Below are 21869 nucleotides of genomic sequence, written 5' to 3' on the forward strand. Positions count from 1 at the left end.
AAAAAGCAGATCCTGATTCAACAGATTTGAAGTAGAGCCCAAGATTCTGCCTTTCTAACAAGCTCCCTGGTGATGCCAATGCTCTCTCTCCAAACATCATACCAAGTAGCCCAGTCATAACAATTCAGTGTTGTAAGGGCTGGCTAGGAAGTTTCTGTGGCTTATGCGTATGCCTGCAATCATACCGACCGAACTGTTACAGCCCATGACAGGCCCACACACTTCATCTACAGACAGCTGGCAGTCGACAGTTTTTGGAAGTTCTCTGGCAGCCTAAGGTGGCCCTAGCAGGAGGGAAGCAGCTGAATAATGAAACTGCTTCCTGCGGCATTAGCAACTATTCATACTCCACCGGGCAAAACCAGAATACTCCTTTTCTGTAATTAAGGCAAAAGGAACCTTTCTTTTACTGGGAATTCCAATCTCATCTATCTTTGTCTCTTTGTAACTCTACAACATTCACCTGCAAACGTATTTTCCCTACCCCCCCCCCCAAAGCTTGCTTCAATTCAGGCTTATATATAATTCATATCCTAGGCATTGAAATTTCATAAGTGGTTTCCTGGAGGTTTTGGTCAGTTTGCTCTTAAATAATCATAAACACCAAAAATCTAGAGGCTGCTCAAGAGAAACCAGGAAGACCTTACATGCCCTGTGTTTACAGCCCAGAAGTTGAGAGATAAAAGGGACCTGAGTGTTCTACTAACTCAGTGGGCCCCAACAGTCTTTGGTTTGGAAGATGTGATACTTGTAAAGGGCGTGGGGGTCAGGCCAGCTGGGCCACAGTGCAGCAGATAAACCATCACACACGCCCACAGACTAGCATTGTTCCACAGTCTGCAGTGCAGCTGTGCCTCTGTGTTAACAGAACTAGAGGCTCAGTATGAAAGTCCACCCAGAGCCTGGATTTTAGACTCAGGTGACCTGAATTCTGAAGGTGTTCTTGCACCCACATTGAGTAATGGCACTAGAATTTCAGGGTCAGTGACATGGGGAATCAAGGCTTAGAAAGACCTAATTTAAGGCTTCTCTGTATTGGCTGACAACTATAACCAACTTATAAGTGTTTTCCCACGTGAGTAAACTAGGGAGGACCGTAACAGACATGCTTACTTCATTTGATGCCATCCTTGTATCTTTTGCTAAGATCTGAATCAATTACACTCACCAGAGAAAGGATCATTTGACTAAGATCTATGTGTCTGTAGGCTCATTCTCATCCTTTCTCAAACCAATCCTGTGCTGGACTCCTTTCTGGAGGATACCACCGAATGGGGGTGTGTTTAACATCATTACATGAACTTCTAACTACATTATATACTAATTATATGTACTCAAAAAAATCACCACTAGAAGGTTCACAAAATTAAAATACAAATAAGTAAAACAGAAATCATAGAAGTAATGACACAAAATGGTTTTTGAGGTTTTCTTATGATTCTCACATGCTGAATATTTTCTTTAGTTGACCACTAGACATCAAAGAAAAGACGTAAACGCAAAAACTCTTTAATTGAGAAAAATCTATTTTTTAAAAAGGAAGCTATTTCACTCAATCAATTTTAGTGTTGGAACACAAGAATTCTCGGGAGAAAAAACCAATTGCTATAGTTTACAAAAGAGCAAACCAGGATCCAGGAAAGTAGAGAAAAATAGCTAAAATATGTGGTTGGTAGTAAAGCCAGAACTGGAACCAAGTTCCAGTATTAGTGCCAAGACCTGTGGTCTTTCCTCTATATCACAATATGTTTACATATTTTAGGACATATTTTATGTTTACATATTTTATTATTTCAGTAATAATATCTTGCACAAAGTAAACTCTCAAATGTTCATTAGATATTTTACTGAAAGAGAGGCAAATATCTAACTGCAAGGGAAATATTAAATTCATACTCTTAAATCAGATCACGATGGGATTCTTATTTTTGTTACTGCTCTCATGTCACTAAAGAGATCTCTAGAAATTCAATAAGCTAATTCACAGTTCACCTTCTAGCCAGACTTCTAACTGTATATCCAGACATTAAAACACAGATCTTTAAAACAAATGCAAAAGCATTTTGCTTTTGTATTGAAAAAAATGAAATTCATCTAAGCATCAAGAATGGATTATAACTTTACCATTTACTACAAAGTATATGGATAATCAACTAAACAACCTATAAAAATAAAAACGAGAAGTTATTCCATACTGTTGCTCCAATCTATTTTTTAAAAAAAGAATGCAATTACCAGTTTGAGGCAGCAGAATTTTGGAATCTTCAGATATTTTACGTGTAGGCACAATCCATGGCTTTTGACTTGAAGCTACAGCAAAAAAGAAATGGAATTCACTGAGAATTTTTTTGAGAGGATAAAGAGACAGAAATAGGTTGCTGGTGTGGTTAAGTGGCTACCAGTAGCCTGAAATAAAAAACACATACTGATCCAATTAAACATTATCACATATGAAGAAGAAATCAATATACACCCATTCAGAGAGCATTTGAGTAGAGACTAGAAGGAGACTAGAGTTTGGTGTCATACTCTCACTTTTTTGAGGACGGAAAACTAACTAAATGGGCTATATATGGAATTAATAGATTGATAATTGTTACTGAATTTGTAGAAAATCCAATCAGAGAAATAGTTGTTTTTGGCTTTTTTTTTTTTTAAACCAATCAACCACTTGTTTGTCTGAGTTGACTGAATTCAGCAGTTCATTGAGGTTTGCGTAGATAAGATCCAGTAAACGTGTCCTACAGAATTAAGCAATCACCACCCACGTCGTAACACCAGATTTAAGGTGCTGTTATTACCCAAGGTGCCCCCAGGTTTCTCAAAAGGGAAGGGTGTTTTTGCCTGAGGAAATTCTGGAAGGCTTTTCGGAGCTGCAATGAAACACACAAGAAATGTTATGGCTTGAAGTGTGAGTAAGAGAAAAGGTTTTTAAAATCTCAAGCTTCAAAAACAAACACACAAATGCAAATTACTCAGGTAAGGTAAGGGACTGTTACTAGTATATATTTCTTACTCCTGTGTTTCAATGATGGATAATATAAGACAGCTTCTTTTTCTATTTTGTATAATAAAGCCACTGCATTTGAGGAGTTTGGGTTCTTTCTTTCACACTTATTAAACTAGTGTCCTAATTTCTTCAGCTCTGCGTATGTGTTCCCAGATATATTAAGTTTAAACTCAAGTCAAGCACCAAACACATATGAACTAGAAAATGTCTGTCCAATAGTTTTTAAAAATAGAATTTCAGTAACTATGTGACTTTATATTTAAGCTCCCCCAACAACTTTTTTGATATTGCAGGTAAATTCTAAGGATTCTAAGAAGCAGTCTGCAGAAATATCATAAATATATCTTCTCTTTCAAGAGAAACAGTTGAGTAAAAAGATATTTAGGAAAAATATAGAAAATAATTTATTCAGTGACACAATAATGTTGAATTAAAAGAATCAAATATAATATCAAAATATGACTACCCCCAAGAAAAATTACCAAAGGATTTGTCATAGAGAAAGACTCTTTAGGATCCTAGATTATAAAATAAAGAATTTATAACATTTAAGGGCTTGGTATTGGAGAGTTTACTGTTCTATAAGCCATGTGTCCCTTTTTTTCTGTGAGGAGATAAATTTGAATGAATTAGCCTAAGGACTTCTTTCAAGCATGCATAATATCTCCAAGGTAATAATAAGCTGCAGTGTTTAATAATTTTTACCTAGAGTGCTCAGTGGCAATTCAAACCTAGGTATTAAAATAGTTTGCGGTGTTTCGGGGGGTCCTTCCCCTAAGAACTGCAATAAAGAAGAATTCAGTTAGAAACTCCCTGAGTCGGGATTTGACGTTGTGGCTTAACCATGTCATGTGAGGCATGCTCATAACAGAGGGTGCACTGGGCAGCTGATGCCTTTCATAGAAATAGCTGGCTTTCCCTGGAAAAAGTTTTACATAGTTATAATTTGAAGGTATACATTCAAATGGCCATGGTGTGGCATGGAAGATCAACATCACAAGTACAGAACAAAATACGTACATGCTGCTCTTTTTTTTTTTTGGAGAAGAGAATAAAGCAGGTTAGATTCTCTTGGGCCAAGAAGCAGCTAACTTGCATGACATGAAATTCTTAGTAAAAGGCATGTCACTTCGGGGGATTCTCCTTAAGTTTAGTACACACAAGACTTGGAAAAGCCAACTGAAATGGAAAGCACAGACATAGTCAAGACTCTCACTCCTCCAAGCTTTGTAGGTTAAAAGGTTGGCATTGTTTTTCTATACCTCCCAAGAGACTGGTAAAAAGGGTGTACAGTTAGCATATAGCAACCAGAGCTGCCTAGAATATTAGTCATCAGGATCAAGGTATGTCGTTAACACTTTAATGGAATTGGTCTGAGAAACAGAAGATGAACTACTGCCAGTAAGGTAGGAAAGAAAGTGGGGAGGATGGGAAGCCAAGGCATTGGGGTTACTTTTGTATGACGGTTGGGTCTTTTTTTTTTTTTTTTTTAAGAAAAAAAGTTCTTAGAATTACCCGGTATTGTTTCTGAAATGTCTAACGCACTAGACACAGTGGGTTTAGTGGTTCTTGGAACTGATTCAGGAGTCACTGGAAGGTAAAAAAGATGACTTTACAAATTAAGATAAATGATGAAACAACTCAAGACCATAAGGCACTTTTGTTGCCTTTTAGAATTAGAACTGACACTTATACGGACTAATTCTTTTCAAGTTAATTATGTTAAGGGCTCCCTGGCTTGTGTCTGAACTGACACCTCCTCCCAACCCTTCCTTTCTGGGTTTGTCCACTTTCCATGTGTTCCAAAAAGCACGTGGAATTGACCCCCATGGAAGCATTTATCAGTTTAATCATAATTTTGGGTCTGCCCTTTTTTCTTGGGTCTGCCCTTTTTTCTTAGCACAAAGTCTGCGATATAGTAAGCAAGCACATGATAAATATTTATTAAACAAGTTAATAAATGGGCAGATAACATAATGACCCAGGTCAAAAAGATTTATTTAGAACTATTACATTTTAAAGACTTCTCTCTTCCAAACTGTAGTCAACATGCAAAGCTTGGAACTGGGCTGAAATTATGAGGATTCAAATGCTCAGTCACAGGGTTGTTTCAAGTGCTAGATCAAAGGTAAAGATGACCTTCAGGTAAATAGTTTTTGAGGAATAAGAACCAGGATCACTGAGATTTGGAATGAATTGTGAGCTAGACAATTCCAGAATTTTGTAGGGTAAGGATATGAAATAAACACAGTGACACTGAATAATGAATTATGGTGTTTGCCTAAGTGTTTCTGAAGTGGAAAATCCTGAGGAAGGTTTGGCAGAGAGCTAAGAACTCTGTTGACTCTCCCACCAGATACTATGCCAAGAGAAGAAGTGTAGTTGGGAATGCTTTTCTTGGTATTGGCTAATTATATTGAAATCAGAAAACTACCTAGGAATTTCATTCAAATAGCTTATTCCAGCATCAGAGTCTACCCTTGCTCCAACTCCCATGAAGGTGGGGGATGGAAGGTCCATTTCTCACCTTTAGGTAGGACCAAGTACTTCTTACTCTGTCAGAAATATTTCTACTTGAATAGGTTTCTTGAAATCAAGCCATTTTATTTCCCCACCAATTTTTATTTTCTCTGGACTAGTTAGGAGTCCAAGAGTTTAGTACAAGGTAAATATCACTGATATTTCAATTTATGGCAATTTTATGGGTTAAGAAATTCACTTTAGATTGGAGTTACTTTGCTAAATGTAGATTTGGAGGAATTCTTGCCAGATATTTGTTTCACAGAGCTCTGGATGAAGTGGTATTGCTCTGGCAAAAACTCTGTAGTTCAGAGAATAACATGTCCCCAGTGGGCTGGACTTGGGCAGTTCATTCACATAAGACGTGCTGAATGTTTGTTAGTAATGGTTGATAAACTGGGGAAAATGCGTACTGCATTTATTCTTTAAAGGATTTTTACTGAACTATTAGGTATTTTCTACATGAGCATTGTTAATCTTCAAGAGACATTGTTACTAAATGATTCCAAGGTATTTTCATAGATATTAAACTATGGATTTATGAGGGATAATGGCATTTTGCTAAACCAATCACTTGTGAAAGTGAAGAAATGAAAAAATGCTCTCGTGTCTTCTTATAAAAGGAAAGCACCCAAACCATGGTGTTACATCTTAGTATAAAAATATTTCAGAATGTTGCAGTAACAACTTTCACTTAAAGTGAAAAATACATCTTCCATATTACATATCAGTTATAGAATTCAATGGTTCATTTGCATCTGCTGTTTTTCCAAACATTAAAGACCCAGAATCTCCTACTGTTGTGTGCTTATGATCAAAATGAATTTCCTACTGGCTCTTCACTGAAAAAAAAATACAGGCTTGTCAATCAGTTACTACTTGAAAATACATTATTTATTTTCTCAAAGTTAATAACGTAGGGATCTCATTACCTGTTACGGGCTGTGCTGGGATTTTTTCTATCTCTGGTGTTTTAGATTCAGCAGGCAGTGCCAAGGTTTCATTCTTAGCTAAAAAATTCAGAAAATAAACAATTTATCTCACTTCCTCATAATAGAGTATCCAAATATAATTCCCTCAAAACAATCAAGCAACAGACTATTTCAAGAAATCTATTCTGCTCTTATCCCTTCCCACCAGGCAGTCAATAAATTTATTGTGCATTTCTACCAGGGACTAGTATTAGTAGTGACAGTCTTCAGAATTCTTTCTCATTAACCCTAGGTAATTCTTTAAGATCTAAGTTGGCACTGGAATGAGGAAAAAAATCACAACCCAGTACTTGGATAGCTCTCAAGTCATTCTGACTCACAAACAGAGTTTCTTGAAGGCACAGGTTGTAAGGCATATCAAATGCTCCCTGGAATTTTATATTCAATTACTCCTAATTTTTTTTTTTAAAAATCAATGAATAGAAATTATCTGTTATTATGCATGGTAAAAAATATAATAGGCTATGGCTCTAAAGTTTTAGAAAAACATGAATAACACACATAGGAGACTAAGTTATTTGAAGATATTTGTGGTTAGGAAAAAATACCAACAGTTATTTATTTGAACCTCATGTTAACATAGATATTTTCTTTGGGTCTGTGTGGGAATTCAGTGTAAAAAAATGAAGTCTGGTTTTTTATTCTATTTCTTTTCTCTTCTGACAATTATTCAGGAAACTTTCTTCTAAAATTTAGGTATTCCTTTTCAAAGAAAGTACATTTCTGTACCAGAATTGCCCAATGATTAAGATATTCTCCATATTCTCCAAAATGCACTTAGGATTAACTTGATTCAGTTATTTAGCACACTGAATCAATGACCTACTTATAATATTTTGAAACAGTCTAGTGGCATGAAAGAATTCATTCATCTTTGAGATACCCTGATCATGTCTCCTTGAACTGATTATAATCAGATGGGATTTTTTAAGAGTCCTAAGGCTGTAAGGAACTTCTTGGGTTTCTCAGCTTTGGCACTACTGACATTTTGGGCTGGACAATTTTTTTTATGGGGTTTTCCTGTGAAATGTAGGATATTTAGCAGCATCACTGGCCTTTACTCACTGGATTCCACCCTTCCACAGCTGTGACAACCAAAAATGTCTCCAGACACTGCCAAATATCCTGGGGAGGGGACAAAATTGACCTCTGTTGAGAACTACTGATCTAATCTGTTCTCTCAAAGTTCTTTGAGGATGTAAATTTTGTAACTTCTTCCTATAGTTCACATCACTGTTGTAAAGACCATTTTCTTCTTTTCAGTTAACATGGGCACAAAATATTCATTTACTTCTGATGGACTTAAAGACAATTATAAAGTCATCCCTTTCACAAAGATCATGGAAGCAAATCAATTTTCAATCTGTATTATGAAACTATATGATAGATTCCTTGAGCTTATGATTTTCAGGAGTGATTTGAGATGCTAGAAATAGGCGTCACAAGTGCTAGTGTACTTGCCATAGCTATCAGTCAAGTGTGTGTTCTGAATTGCTGTGCTCATGAAGCTGTACAGCATGTTTGTACAACAGAAATGTTTAATACCATTGTTCAAATTAATTTAGCAGGACATAAAGAGAAGGGACTCTTTCTGGAATAACTAAAAAAATAAACAGATCCAGTAAAATTTTATGATAAATTCTATTTTTTAGATTTCTAAATCTCATCAACATTTTTTTTCCTTCTTCTTTTGTAGTCACAGCTTTGGTTTAGAACCACTGTGAGTGTTAGCACAGGAAAAACTGTTCAGATTACAAATTTTGATGAGCTCTAGTCCTGTTATTTTCAGCATGTACCACAGGAAGATTTTTTTTTAATGTAATTTTTTTCAACGATCTCTTCTTTTTCAGTGTCCTCTTCTCCTTCAGGATTATTTTTCCTAATCCTTTCCCTCCTGTGTAATATCCTACACTCTTGGTGTTTCCCTGGCTGACTAGGACTGTGTATTTATTTATTTTAAAAAATTATTTATTTATTTTAACCTCCAGATTCTAGACTTTCAGGCAATGCTCTGAATTGCTTTGCTTTAGCTCCTTATGCATGCTCTTACAGGGTAATACCATTAACCTAAAATTAGGCTGCTAATGAAGAAAAACAGTAAACTACCTTCCCAAGAGGTATTTGTATTCTCTACCCATCACTAATTCCTTATAGAGGCATACCGTATTTCTAAACATGGCTCTTCGGGTGTGAGAGAAATTGATTGAAGGGAAAGAACTTGAATGGGGACTCTCTGTGACTCCTATCAAGCCATGAGCATTCACCTACACTATCTATGTACAACTGGTCTTGGCAACAGCAGAGTAAAATGCCATTAGAACATAGCCTAAACCCCAGGAAATTCCTTTTCCTCTCTGATTCTTCTTACTGTTTTTCAACACAGTTGTTTCCTTTCATTATTGGCAGGCTAAGTCTTGGCTTTGGCAAACCCTTTTCATGTCCCCAGGAGGTGTGTGTATTACTAGCTTTCTTGTTTATTTCTCTCATTATTCATACCATGTGTTCTTAGAACAAAAGTTATTAATTTCTTGATGTCCCACATTGGGTCCTGCTGGAATGAGAATATTATTTTTAGGATTTATCCTCTTGTACAGGACTTTTCTGAATTGCAGTGGTAAATAACTTCAGGAAAGTTTATTTCTCCTTCATTGGTATAAAGAACTGTTTATGCTCACACTCTTCATAAAAACCAGTAAATCTAAAATGTAGTTTGTAACATAGTCTAAAATGGTACATTCAGTGGGTTTACTGGACATCTTCAAACATACTGCCTATCAGTCTCTTCAATGTGTAAGAAATTCACCATGTATTCAATTTAAGATAGGTGCTTCCCTAGAAATAAGTTTTAAAATACATATACTATCTGCATTTTAATTTGTCTTCATTAAAATCACACTTAATCCTGAAGTTTCAGTGATTCGTATCAGAATAACAAAAGCAAAAAGCAAAGCAAACCAAAAAATCAACTGTTTAATTCTCTAAATTAAAGAAAATGAAAAGCTTGAACTGATATTAAGATAGCAGGTGGAACTTTGGAAAAACAAAACAAAACAAAAAATTTAGGAAATAGTCCTTAAAACCAAGAACTAAGGAACAAAACACATTTCAGTTCAACAGTGACATTTCTTGAAAGATGACATACAGATGGCCAAAAAGCACATGAAATGATGCTTGACATCACTAATTATTAGAGAAATGCAAATTAAAACTACAATGAGCTATCAGTCACACCTGTCAGAATGGCCATCGTCAAAAAATTTACAAACAATAAGTGCTGGAGAGGGTGTGGAGTAAAGGGAACCCTACTACACTGATGGTGGGAATGTAAATTGGTACAGCCACTATTGAGAACAATATGGAGGTCCCTTAAAGAACTAAAAGTAGAACTACCATATGACCCAGCAATCCCACTCCTAGGCATATACATGGAGAAAAACAGAATTCGAAAAGATACAGGCACCCCAATGTTCACTGCAGCACTATTTACAATAGCCACGACATGGAAGCAACCTAAATGTCCATCAACAGAGGAATGGATAAAGAAAATGTGGTATATATATACAATGGAATATTACTCAGCCATAAAAAAGAACAAAATAATGCCATGTGCAGCAATGTGGATGGACCTAGAGACTGTCATACTGAGTGACATAAGTCAGACACAGAAAGACAAATATCATATGATATTGCTTATATGTGGATCTAAAAAAGGGTACAAATGAACTTATTTACAAAACACTAGTAGAGTCACAGATGTAGAAAACAAACTTATGGTTACCAGGGGATAAGGGAGGTGGAGGGATAAATTGGGAGACTGGGATTGACAAATACACACTACTATATATAAAATAGATAACTAATAAGAACATACTGTATAGCACAGGGAACTCTACTCAGTACTCTGTAATGGCCTATATGGAAAAAGAATCTAAAAATGAGTGGACATATACATATATGTATAACTAATTCACTATGCTGCATACCTGAAACTAACACAACACTGTAAATCAACTACACTCCAAAAAAAAAAAAAAGTGAGAGCAGTGGTGTGGGAAAAACTCTGCTCATTTTCGGTCTCCTTCACAAATCCTGGTTTTTGAATTCTGATGAACAGATTAGGGACCAAATCAGTAAGAGACTGGCCAGCTCCTTCCTTTTCTTCTCCTTCTGAACAACTCTTTCCCAAGAGGCCAAAACTAGAAACAAGAAAATCACAAATAGGAAAGCTCACTGGTAAAGACAAACATACAGTAAAAGCAGGAATTCATAAGCAAACATGATATCAAAACCAGCAACCGTGAGGAGAGTACAAAATGCAGGAAATCAGAATTGCATTTGAAATTAAGAGACCAGCAACTTAAAACAACCTTGTATATATATAGACTGTTTTATCAAAACCTCATGGGAAATGCAAACCAAAAAACTACAATAGATAAACACACAAAGAAGAAAAACCTACCCAAATACAACACTAATATGGTCATCAAACCACAAGAGAAGAAAAAAGGAAGGGAAGAAAAAAGACCTACATAAACAAACCCAAAACAATTAAGAAAATGGCAATAGGAATACACATATTGATAATAACCATAAATGTAATTGGATTAAATGCTTCAACCAAAAGACACAGACTGGCCAAATGGATACGAAAACAAGACCCATATATATGCTGTCTACAAGAGACCCACTTCAGACACACTTCAGACCCAGGGACACATACAGACTGAAAGTGAGGGGATGGAGAAAGGTATTCCACACAAATGGAAATCAACAGAAAGCTGGAGTAGCAATACTCATATCAGACAAAATAGACTTTAAAATAAAGGCTGTTACAAGAGACAAGGAAGGACACTACATAACAATCAAGGGAACAATCCAAGAAGATATAACAATTGTAAATATATATGCACCCAACATAGGAGCACCTCAGTATATAAGGCAAATGCTAACAGCCATGAAAGGCGAAATTGACAGTAACACAATAATAGTGGGGAATTTAACACCCCAATTACACCAATGGACAGATCATCCAGACAATAAATTAATAAGGAAACACAAGGCTTAAATGATACATTGTAAAAGATAGACTTAATTGATATTTATAGGACATTCCATCTGAAAGCAGCAGAATACATTTTCTTCTCAAGTGCACACAGAACATTCTCCAGGATAGATCAAATCTTGGGTCACAAATCAAACCTCAGTAAATTCAAGAAAATTGAAATCATATCAAGCATCTTTTCTGACCATAGCGCTAGGAGATTAAAAATCAATTACAGGAAAAAAAAAACTGTAAAAAACACAAACACATGGAGGCTAAACAATGTTACTAAATAACCAGTGGATCACTGAAGAAATAAAGAAGAAATCAAAAAATACCTAGCGACAAATGGAAATGAAAGCACGATGATCCAAAACCTATGGGACACAACAAAAGATGTTCTAAGAGGGAAGTTTATAGCAATACAATCTTACCTCAAGAGACAAGAAAAATCTCAAATAAACAACCTATCCTTACACCTAAAGCAACTATCTCGAGAAAGAAGAACAAGCAAGTCTTTCCCAGGCACGGGGCTAAGTATTAATAGGCTCTGGGCAGAGAACAGGTGAGTGCAAGAGTCCTGAGCTCTGGTTCTAAACACAGGTTCACTCAGGGAATTTCATATGGAAGCTTCCTGGCTTTTAGCACAGCATTTAGATGATGTAGAGTTGAGTCTCAGGGTTTACAGATAAACAGGAGGTGATCAAGTCTGATGCACAAATTAAAGAAATAAAGCCTAGAATCACTTGTCTACATTCTTGGAAGTAACTCACCATAGGACTAACAGGTATGAATGTTTTACAGTAAAAATGTAACAACTGCACAAAATCACAAAGATTTATGGGAAAATATGTTCATATCTTAATAAAATGGTGATGCATAGATTTTGAAAATTTTTCCAAAATTCTAAGTCCACTAATTATGCTTTTCTACCCACTTATTAAGGCTTTGCTCCTCCTTCTTCCAGGAAGTTCTCAAACTAACAGCTAAGGAGAACGTAAGGTTTACCTTTTAGAACTGTTACAATCTGATTGCTTAACATCAAACAAGCAAACAGGTCAGACCTTCAATGAGGGAGGAGAAATTAAGTCTGAGGTTCCTGTGTGGTGGGTCCCATGCCTGTGTAAATCACAATTATGTCCCGAGCCACTTGCAGTTCTGGCCCCGAGTAATGCTTAATAAATATTTGTTGAATAAATGTTGCCAAACAGGGGCTTGGGCCTGTTTCCACACCCATAAAATGTGAAGATTCAAGTATATAAGTGCTGAAGTTCTTAGCCATTGCCTAGTTCAAGAAAAATATTCTACATTTTTAAGTCTTGTTCAATTTCCACCACATCATGCCACCTTCTTCCATATTTATCAGTGGCCCAAGACATTCTCCAGAGACTTTACAGGGGTGGTTCTCAAAGTGTGGATTCCAGACCAGCAGCACCAGTATCACCTGAGTACTGGGTACAAATGCAAATTCTCAGGCCCCACCCTAGACCCACGGAATCAGTATCCTGGGGGTGAGCCCAGCAGCCTGGGTGTAACAAGCCCGCCACGGCTTCCGATGCTTCATCAAGGGTGAGATCCTCTGCTACAGAGAGAATTCAGACTAATGTGATACTCAGATGCAGCAACTAGCTTAGCCCACTGGCCACCCCAATTGTTTCCTGGACTCCTTTTACAGAATTTTGCTGCTTTTTTCCCCAAATTGTTATGTTTTATGTTTTTTAAACACTAAAATCATATCAGGTGCTTTCTAGAAGTAGGAAGCAGTATCAATCTCAAAGTAAATAATAATTCTAACAGACCTGACCCTTACCTCAGTTACCACTGAAGACCTCTAGTGGCCCCTTGATAGTATAGTATAATAAGTGTAATTTATAACAATGACTCCATTTGAAAATTATACCTGTATAAATGTGTATATTTTGGTTAATTTGATCATTCACTTTTCTTTCATAAATATAAATATAAAATAACTATTTCCCTATAGAATGTGATTTATATGAATAACTCCAACACTCCATCCTATCTACCCTTTACTTTTTTTCCAATTTTTTTTATCGTGGTAAAAGATACATAACAAAAAATTTACAATCTCAATCATTTTTCAAGTGTACAGTTCAGTAGTATTAAATACATTCATAATGTTGTGCAACCATCACCACCATGCATCTCCAGAACTCTCCTTATCTTGTAAAACTGAAACTCCATACCATTAAACACTAATTCCCCATTTTCCTCCTTCTCCAGTCTCTGGCAGCCACCATTCTACTTTCTGTCTCTATGAATCTGACTACTCTAGGTACATCATATAAGTGGAATCACACAGTCATTTTGTCTTTTGTGATTGGCTTATTACACTTAGCATTATGTCCTCAAGGTCCATTTATACTATAGCAAATGTGAGAATTTCCTTCCTTTTTAAGGCAGAATAATCTTTCATTGTATATATATACCACATTTTGTTTATCAATTCATCTGTTGATGGATACTTGGATTGTTTCCACATTTTAGATATTGTGAATAATGCTACTATGAATATGAGTGTACAAATATCTCTTTAAGACCTTTTCCCCACCCAGTTCTTTTGGTTATATACCCAGCAGTGGAATTGCTGGATCATATGGTAATTCTACTTTTAATTTTTTGAGGAATCGTCATACTGTTTTCCACAGCAATTGTACCATTTTATATTCCCATCAACAGTGCACGTGCCTGTTCCTTAGTTTTTACTTTGAGATCCCCAAACAGCTCATTTGCTAGATCCCTTGGATATCCTAGGAATATCACTGCTAGTACTGTCCCTGCAAAGTTCACATATAGATCTTTGCTGCTTACCTAACTGTGTCTTGATTGCATCCGAAATCTCAAACATTATGGAGGTAGGAAGTTTTATGGTGGTTTCATTAAGACCTGGAATAACAAGGTGGACTGAAAGAAAACAGAAGTAAAAGAAAATGCATCCCATCACAAAGTTCAGAGCATTAGAAACCATGAAGTTTTGTGCTTATTTTGCTTAGTCAATTTTAACCCAAACTTTAAAATGTTGGAAAAAATATGACAGTAACTTTTATGCAGAATCTTTTTCATATTCAGAACTGAACCACCAAATATTCTGGCTTTTAATCCATAGACTCAAAAATTGTAAAATGGTTGCTTAAAATGTGTGAACAAACACCATTATTAATAACAACTTTTAAGAGAGTAATTCAATATGACAAAGACTCCCTCATAACAGCAACAGCCCTGTGGGGTAGGCAGGAGGGGAGCCATCATGCCCAATAGGCACAAGCTAGAGTTGTTTCTCTAACACACTAGGATAGAGGTAGCATCTCTTGGATCCTAGCCTGGAATGGTCACAAGCCAGGATGCTAAATACTGAAGGTAAATGAACCAACATCAATTTAACAGACCTGCTCACAGTGCAAAATTCCATAAGGCCTTATTATCAAAAAAAAGAGCCTGACTTGACTAATGTAGGTGTAGATTTCAAGATAGACTCACCCAGTATTGTTCCTCCATAGGGAGTCTTTTCTGGGGATTTAGTTGAGGCCCTGTGAGTAACATTCTGAATCACTGTTGAAATACCAAAAGATAACAGTGTGAATGGAAAAAAAATAGTCAGGAAGCAGAAAGAAGCTAATAACATGACACCATCTGCACTGGAGAAACCCTGATCTAACTTTTTAATTAACAGAAAGGAACTCATTGGGCTGGCTACACAGGCAACGAAAGGTCTAGAAGGCACATCTTATCTTAATTCCTGTGCCTTTAAGCAATGAAAGTGTTCCATTCTAATTAGCTAAAAATTTCCTTTCTCAGCTCTACTCTCGGCAGCCTACCCAAGTTAAAGAACTAGCACAAAATGAGGCAAAGACTGACTCAGTAAATAAAGAGATTTAGGAAATGTACATTTTCAGAGCAAAGAATCTTTGGATAATTCCAATACTGACTGACACTGTTTTGAGAATACTCTTGGGACATTGTGTTTCCTTAAAATGAATAACTATTTTAAGTGCTCAATCTCTTCCACCAAGAAACTTTCTGGAAATAATGGAGTCATTTAAATAATTTGAAAAACTGAAAGTCAAAACAAAAATGAGTGGAGGCTGAAATAAAACATAACTCTTAAAACCTGGATTTCTTTACTTTCCTTAAAGTGACCTCTATATCATAATTATCATTTCATTAATCCAAATATCCTATTAATGATTTTCTACATGTAAGCTATCTTAATCCTGAAGAAAGCCACATATATTTAATTGGATTTTAAAACTTAATGCTTGTTAGGGTTGCTCTGTCCCTGGTTGTCCAGCCAATGTGCTTTGCCAAGACCTGGCCTAACAGTACAAGAGTCAAAATTATCTGTCAACTTCTAATTTACTAGACTGATTTCTTCAAATTTTTTCTGGAAAATAATCAGAAAAATTGAAAAACTATGTGCTATGTTTAATTATCTCAGTTTAAAAAGTATATTAAAATAGTTCTAAACACATATCCAGAGCAGAGGCATACAAATTACCTTGCTTGATGATTGTTACTGGGATTAGCTTTTTTGGGACATATGCTGGCTGAAAAGAGAGGAAGAGAGTCAGCTTTTGAGTTACTGTTAACTTAAAAAAATAAATAAGTAAAAAAAACTGGAAGCACACCTTGTCTTTAGTGAAGTTCCCCATGACACAGGTTTAACAGCTGCTGAAAAGATCTTTAGTACATATATCTGCCTCTATTTTATTGTGCTCACTTGGTTTTCCCCATAAGTGTCCAAAGATTTGACAGAAGCAGTTTCTTCAAAACTCCCATTAGTTTAATTTACTTAGAAACTGCAATGGAAAGAAATTAAATCCTCTGAATTGAATACTAGTTTATTTTCACTTCATTTGAGAGGCGAACCAGCCAAATTCTGTCTTTACGTTTCCTCTCAAAAAAAGATTTCAAGCTACATATTCTTTTAAAACCAATCAACATCAATTGTCTGAGTATGCCCCACTGCCGCCCTGCTCCTTCAGATACAACTGCCGTGAACTCCTGACGCCACGTATTTCCTTGTCCATGAAGGCAGAGCTGGGACTCAGATCCAGACATTGCTACTTCCAAAGCCTGTACTTTTAACTATTCTGTACATATTCATGCCCAGAGGACCTCAAAATTGGAAGGGCAGGTCCCAGAGGACTGTGCATTCTCCCTTCTTCCAAGTTGCCTCAGACGTCCCACAGGAAGTTTTGATGCCATAGAGTGGCTTGACCTAGGGGCACATTTAGTGTTAACTTTACAGTGGAGTCATCACTGGAGATTGTGAGCCAGGGATAAGACGGCCATGGGAGAGACACAGAACAGGACAAGAGAAGGGCAGCAAATATACAGAGAATTAGATTGAGGTAAAGGCGTAAGCATGACATGCATTTTTTGATGCTTGATTTAGCCTGTATGCATGGTATAGATACTCCATGTACTAGATCTGCTGACAATCCAGGATATGCTGAATGAGGTACTTAACCACATAGGTGTTTACAGTTGTGAACAGAAGAGACTTGCTAACACGTTCCCATTCTAATAAACGATATGCCCATAATAAAGAAGTGCCACAATACCACATTTACTGTTGGCTATTTTTCTTCTTGTAGTAAAGTCCTTATGTTTAAAAAACACAAAAAAATAAAAGTTTACTTTTATCAGACTATTTTTAAAAAGTATCTATACTTCTTGTATTGTATATTGGCCCAGCACTATAGACTGAAAGCTTGTATCCCCCCAAAATTCACGTGTTGAAACTTAATCCCCAATGTGATGGTATTTGGAGGTGGGGCCTTTGGGAAGTAAATAACTCATGAGGGTTCCACCCTCTTGAATGGGATTAGTGCTCTTATGCCAGAGAACTCCCTCCACCCTTCCACCATGTGAGATGGTTGTCTGTGAGCCAGAAGTGAGTTCTCCCCAAGTCATCAAATCTTCCAGTGCCTTGATCTTGGACTTCACAGGCTCCAGAACTGTGAGAAATAATTGACCGTTTAAGCCACCCAGTCTGTGGTATTTTTGTTATAACAGCCCTGATGGACTAAAACACCCAGTAATTTCCTACTTAGCAGTCTAGCCTAAGGAAGTGATCAAAGATACAGGCATCATTTACGTGTAAGGGTGTTTATTACCACAATGTGAAACAACCTCATCATTCCAAAGCAGAGGTTTTGTTAAATAAATTATGGTTCAAATTTCTGACATCTATTTACTAAAGTGGGAAATATGTACAGTATAAATACAAAGGACACAAATTTATATTCATAGTATAACGTAACTGTATAACGAATATGTATAGACAAAAGACCAGAAGGAGATAGCTTTTTTTTTTTAACAGTAGTTATTTCTTATAATCTCATATTTTATTTTGTGTACCTTTCTATATTTTCCAAGTTCCTTACAAGGGTGAATTACATTTATAACTAGGAAAAGCTATTTTAACCAGCAGTCTTTTTAGCTACTATATATGCTTCTGTACTGCATAGCTCATACACTCTTGGTCAATAGAGGAATGATGTAAATATAATTTATACACAACTTTTCCCAGGCAAGGGGAGGGGAATAGCAGGAATGCAAGTATAACCATCAGTAGAAAAAAAAAAAAAGTCAGTTTTGAGGTCACACTGGCAGAAGACCTCTGGATTTACCATAAGAAAATTAAATAAGTGTACCTGCTCACAGGACCCTTCCCCAGAGAGGGACAGGCAGGCCCACGGCCCTGCACTGGTGTGTCCACCTTACGTCCACCTGTGCTGCTTCAGCGAAAGGGTTGCCACACGTGGCCTCTATCATTCCTGAGCATTTAACCCCTGCTGCGGCAACCTCCGGTTCCACAGGGGATGCTAGCCCGCGGAGCCGCAGTGTCCTTCCCGGTGCTAATAATCACGTTCGACAAAACTGTGTCTACCGTTCCAAAGACTGTTGAATGGCTGATCCTCTGTTTGCCCAGTGAGTCCTGCCATGTAGTGTATACTTGGCAGAGCGTGAAGTTTTTCAGAGACACATCACGTTATAGCAGAAACGCCTATGGGTTGATGTGCTGATTGCTTTTGAACGGCATTATTGCAATTCTTATTTCCTTCCCTGTGGATGATTTGTTTTAAACAAGTTTTTGACAAAAACAAGTGGAAAATATTCCACTCTTGGCATGAATGGAACACAGTGTCTGTTCGAGTTCTTATATGGGTACAGACCAGTGTTCTGTTAAGACGATGACATGACTATATGGGCAGCGTGTGCTGCCAAAAAACAAGGAAACCATTTAGCTGCAGAATCAAGTTCTTTCTAGACCTATAATTATTCTCTTGCCCAATCTACAATCCAAAGATGCGCCAAGACTAATGAGCAAGTACTAGCTCCCTCTCTGTAAGTAGGGTTTTTTTTTTTAGTTGAAATATAGTTGATTTATGTTGTGTTAGTTTTAGGTGTACAGCAAAGTGATTCAGATTATATATATATAAGAATGTATACATATATGTGCATATATACATGTGTGTATATATATATATATATTTTCTTTTTCAGATTCTTTTCCCTTACAGGTTATTACGTAACATTGAGTATAATTCCCTGTGTGCTACAGGTCCTTGTTGGTTATCTATTTTATACATAGTAATATGTATATGTTAATTCCAACCTCCTAATTTATCTCTCCCCTCCCCTTCCCCCTTTGGTAACCATAAATTTATGTTCTATGTCGGTGGGTCTATTTCTGTTTTGTATAGAAGTTCATTTGCATCGTTTTTTTTAGATTCCACACATAAATGATATCATAGGATATTTGTCTTTGTCTGGCTCACTTCACTTAGTATGATAATCTCTAGGTCAAGGGCATCAGGAAAATCCTTCTGCCCAAAGTGTTTAATGCTGAAGGCTCTAAAATTCCCAGTAAGAAATCCACACTATGAATTCTTTCCCTGTGTCTTTTTATAAAAATGTAGGGAAACATCTGTAACCTGGACTTACTAAACATAATAAAATATTATGATAATTTCCAAGTTAACAGTATGTAACCAATTACAGCTCAATTTCAATTGAACTGTTTCATGTATGATGTTGTTTATAAAGTTACCAGTAACCTTTCCTTACAGTCACAGGTTTGCTGTTATGAGCATCTATCAACGTGTATAGAAGTCTCAGTGTAGCTGGTGTCGGGTGTCGGGGTGGGAAGCGAGGTAGTGAAAGTCCCACATCCCACAAGATGCTGCGACAGTTTTGCTGGGGTGGTCTCAGCACAGTGCTACTGCTCCCCACGGACACCACCCTGGTACCAGTTTTCTTTCTTAGGCCATTTCCTCCCTGGCTCTCTTTTCTCTGCTGCTTGCTGACCCCATTCCTGCCGCAAACCACCATCACCACTTCCTTCCTCAGCTCTCATCCCACCCTTCAGCAATTATTTTTTAAATGTTTATTGTATGTCAGGAAGTGAGCATATTTCCCTCCTACCATTTAAGGGATTAATTATTTTTTTCAGTTTTGAGAAATTCTATTCCTTAAGAACCCAGGTTGTGCTATATCCTGAGCAGGGTGACTGGCTAAGGGAAATCATTTTTACCATTTTTCTGGGGACACTGTGGCTGAGTATCCAGTTGGTCAGATTCAATGGGGAGAGGATGCTGAAGCGGTAAAAGGCAATACCCCTGAGGGCCAGTCCAGCTTGCTTTCCAGTTCTGGTTAGGGAAAACCTACACTCATCTAGAAATAACCACAGCAGCAGTAGCCACATGAAAGACTTTGGATTCACCCTGCATTACACTACCTTCCTCCCGATATTATATTTTGAAAATTAGCTTTAATAAAAGTAGTGGTAACATCAGGGTGCTGTTCTTTGCAAGGTACTCTTTACAGGTTTGTCCATTTGATATTTTTGTGGCGGCAGCATATCCATTGTAGATTTAACTTTATTCTTAGGCCCTGAGATAAAGAGGAACTGTCCATTTGGGGAGTGGCTAAGGGTTGCTCAAAATCAAATTTCAGCTCTTTAGACTCAAGAGCTAAACAACATGAGAAAAACTTGGGCATGTTACATTCTGGTTTTAATTCATTTTTTGGATGTCCTGATGAAAGTTATGAAATATACTGATTCAATCTAACATCTGACTAAAAGTGAATCTAACATCCTTCTTGCGAAAGTCTCCATATTTCCAGTCAGCTAGGGAGGAATCAGACATACACCTTTGGTGATATCAGTGGTCTAGACATAAAATTTTCAAGTTTCTGCTTAGGACGATGATTGCTAAGAATGGAAGGACACCTGATGTACTCACTGCATACAATCTTAGGGTGCGGGTGGGGACCACACTGTATTTTTCCCTATTCACTCATTTGCTAACTGTTACACTTTAAAAATCGGTACCACTTCTCTTTCTGCCAATGACTGAAATGGCTTTTTAAAAAGGTAGGTGGATCTCTGATGGAAAAAAATGGAAGGGTGAAAATAGATGTCATATTTTAGGGGAACACTTATTCTAAGGAGATTTGGATTAATTAAATAATTAAACTTATATTTTAAAATATCTGTTAATAAATGCTACATACTTCAAAAATTTATTGTTTGGTTAGTGAACTAGTTAGATAACTAAGTGTTTTTAAAATATAGAGAGAATGTATTAAAGTTAGGTCCTTTTAGACATCATTCCTTTATTTTTTTTATATAATAAAACCTAATGGGGCTTCCCTGGTGGCACAGTGGTTGAGAGTCTGCCTGCCAATGCAGGGGACACAGGTTCGAGCCCTGGTCTGGGAAGATCCCACATGCCACGGAGCAACTAGGCCCGTGAGCCACAACTGAGCCTGCGCGTCTGGAGCCTGTGCTCCGCAAGAAGAGAGGCTGCGACAGTGAGAGGCCCGTGCACCGCGATGAAGAGTGGCCCATGCTCACCGCAACTAGAGAAAGCCCTCGCACAGAAACGAAGACCCAACACAGCCAAAAATAAATAAATAAATTAAAAAAAAACACAAAAAACAGTTTACACTTTAAAAAAAAAAAAAACCTAATGAACTTATTTACAAAACAGAAAGACTTACAGATATTGAAAACAAACTTATGGTTACCAAAGGGGAAATGTGATGGGGAGGAATAAATCAGGAGCTTGGGATGAACATACACACACTACTATATATAAGATAGATAACCAATAAGGACCTACTGTATAGCACAGGGAACTCTACTCAATATTCTGTGATAACCTACATGAGAAAAGAATCTGAAAAAGAATGAATATATGTATATGTATAACTGAATCACTTTGCTGTACACCTGAAACTAACACAACATTGTAAATCAACTATAATCCAA

General features: G+C 36.8%; 1 protein-coding gene across 18 annotated transcripts in view; it reads right to left on the reverse strand.

Moving 5' to 3' along the window:
- ABI3BP (ABI family member 3 binding protein) overlaps positions 1-21869 on the reverse strand; it is a 262547-nt gene that overhangs the window by 121836 nt on the left and 118842 nt on the right. For 16 of the 18 annotated variants that reach the window (XM_060297984.1, XM_060297992.1, XM_060297983.1 and 13 more), the window contains 6 exons: positions 16080-16128; positions 15062-15133; positions 14396-14488; positions 6463-6540; positions 4526-4600; positions 2236-2310 (listed from right to left, as the gene is read on the reverse strand). In XM_060297984.1, coding sequence (XP_060153967.1) covers positions 2236-2310; positions 4526-4600; positions 6463-6540; positions 14396-14488; positions 15062-15133; positions 16080-16128 — 442 coding nt within the window. The remainder of the gene's footprint in view (positions 1-2235; positions 2311-4525; positions 4601-6462; positions 6541-14395; positions 14489-15061; positions 15134-16079; positions 16129-21869) is intronic. The other 2 variants (XM_060297993.1, XM_060297987.1) reach the window with 1 other exon arrangement.

The sequence above is a fragment of the Globicephala melas genome, chromosome 4 (genome assembly GCF_963455315.2).
Source record: "Globicephala melas chromosome 4, mGloMel1.2, whole genome shotgun sequence".
NCBI lineage: Eukaryota > Metazoa > Chordata > Mammalia > Artiodactyla > Delphinidae > Globicephala > Globicephala melas.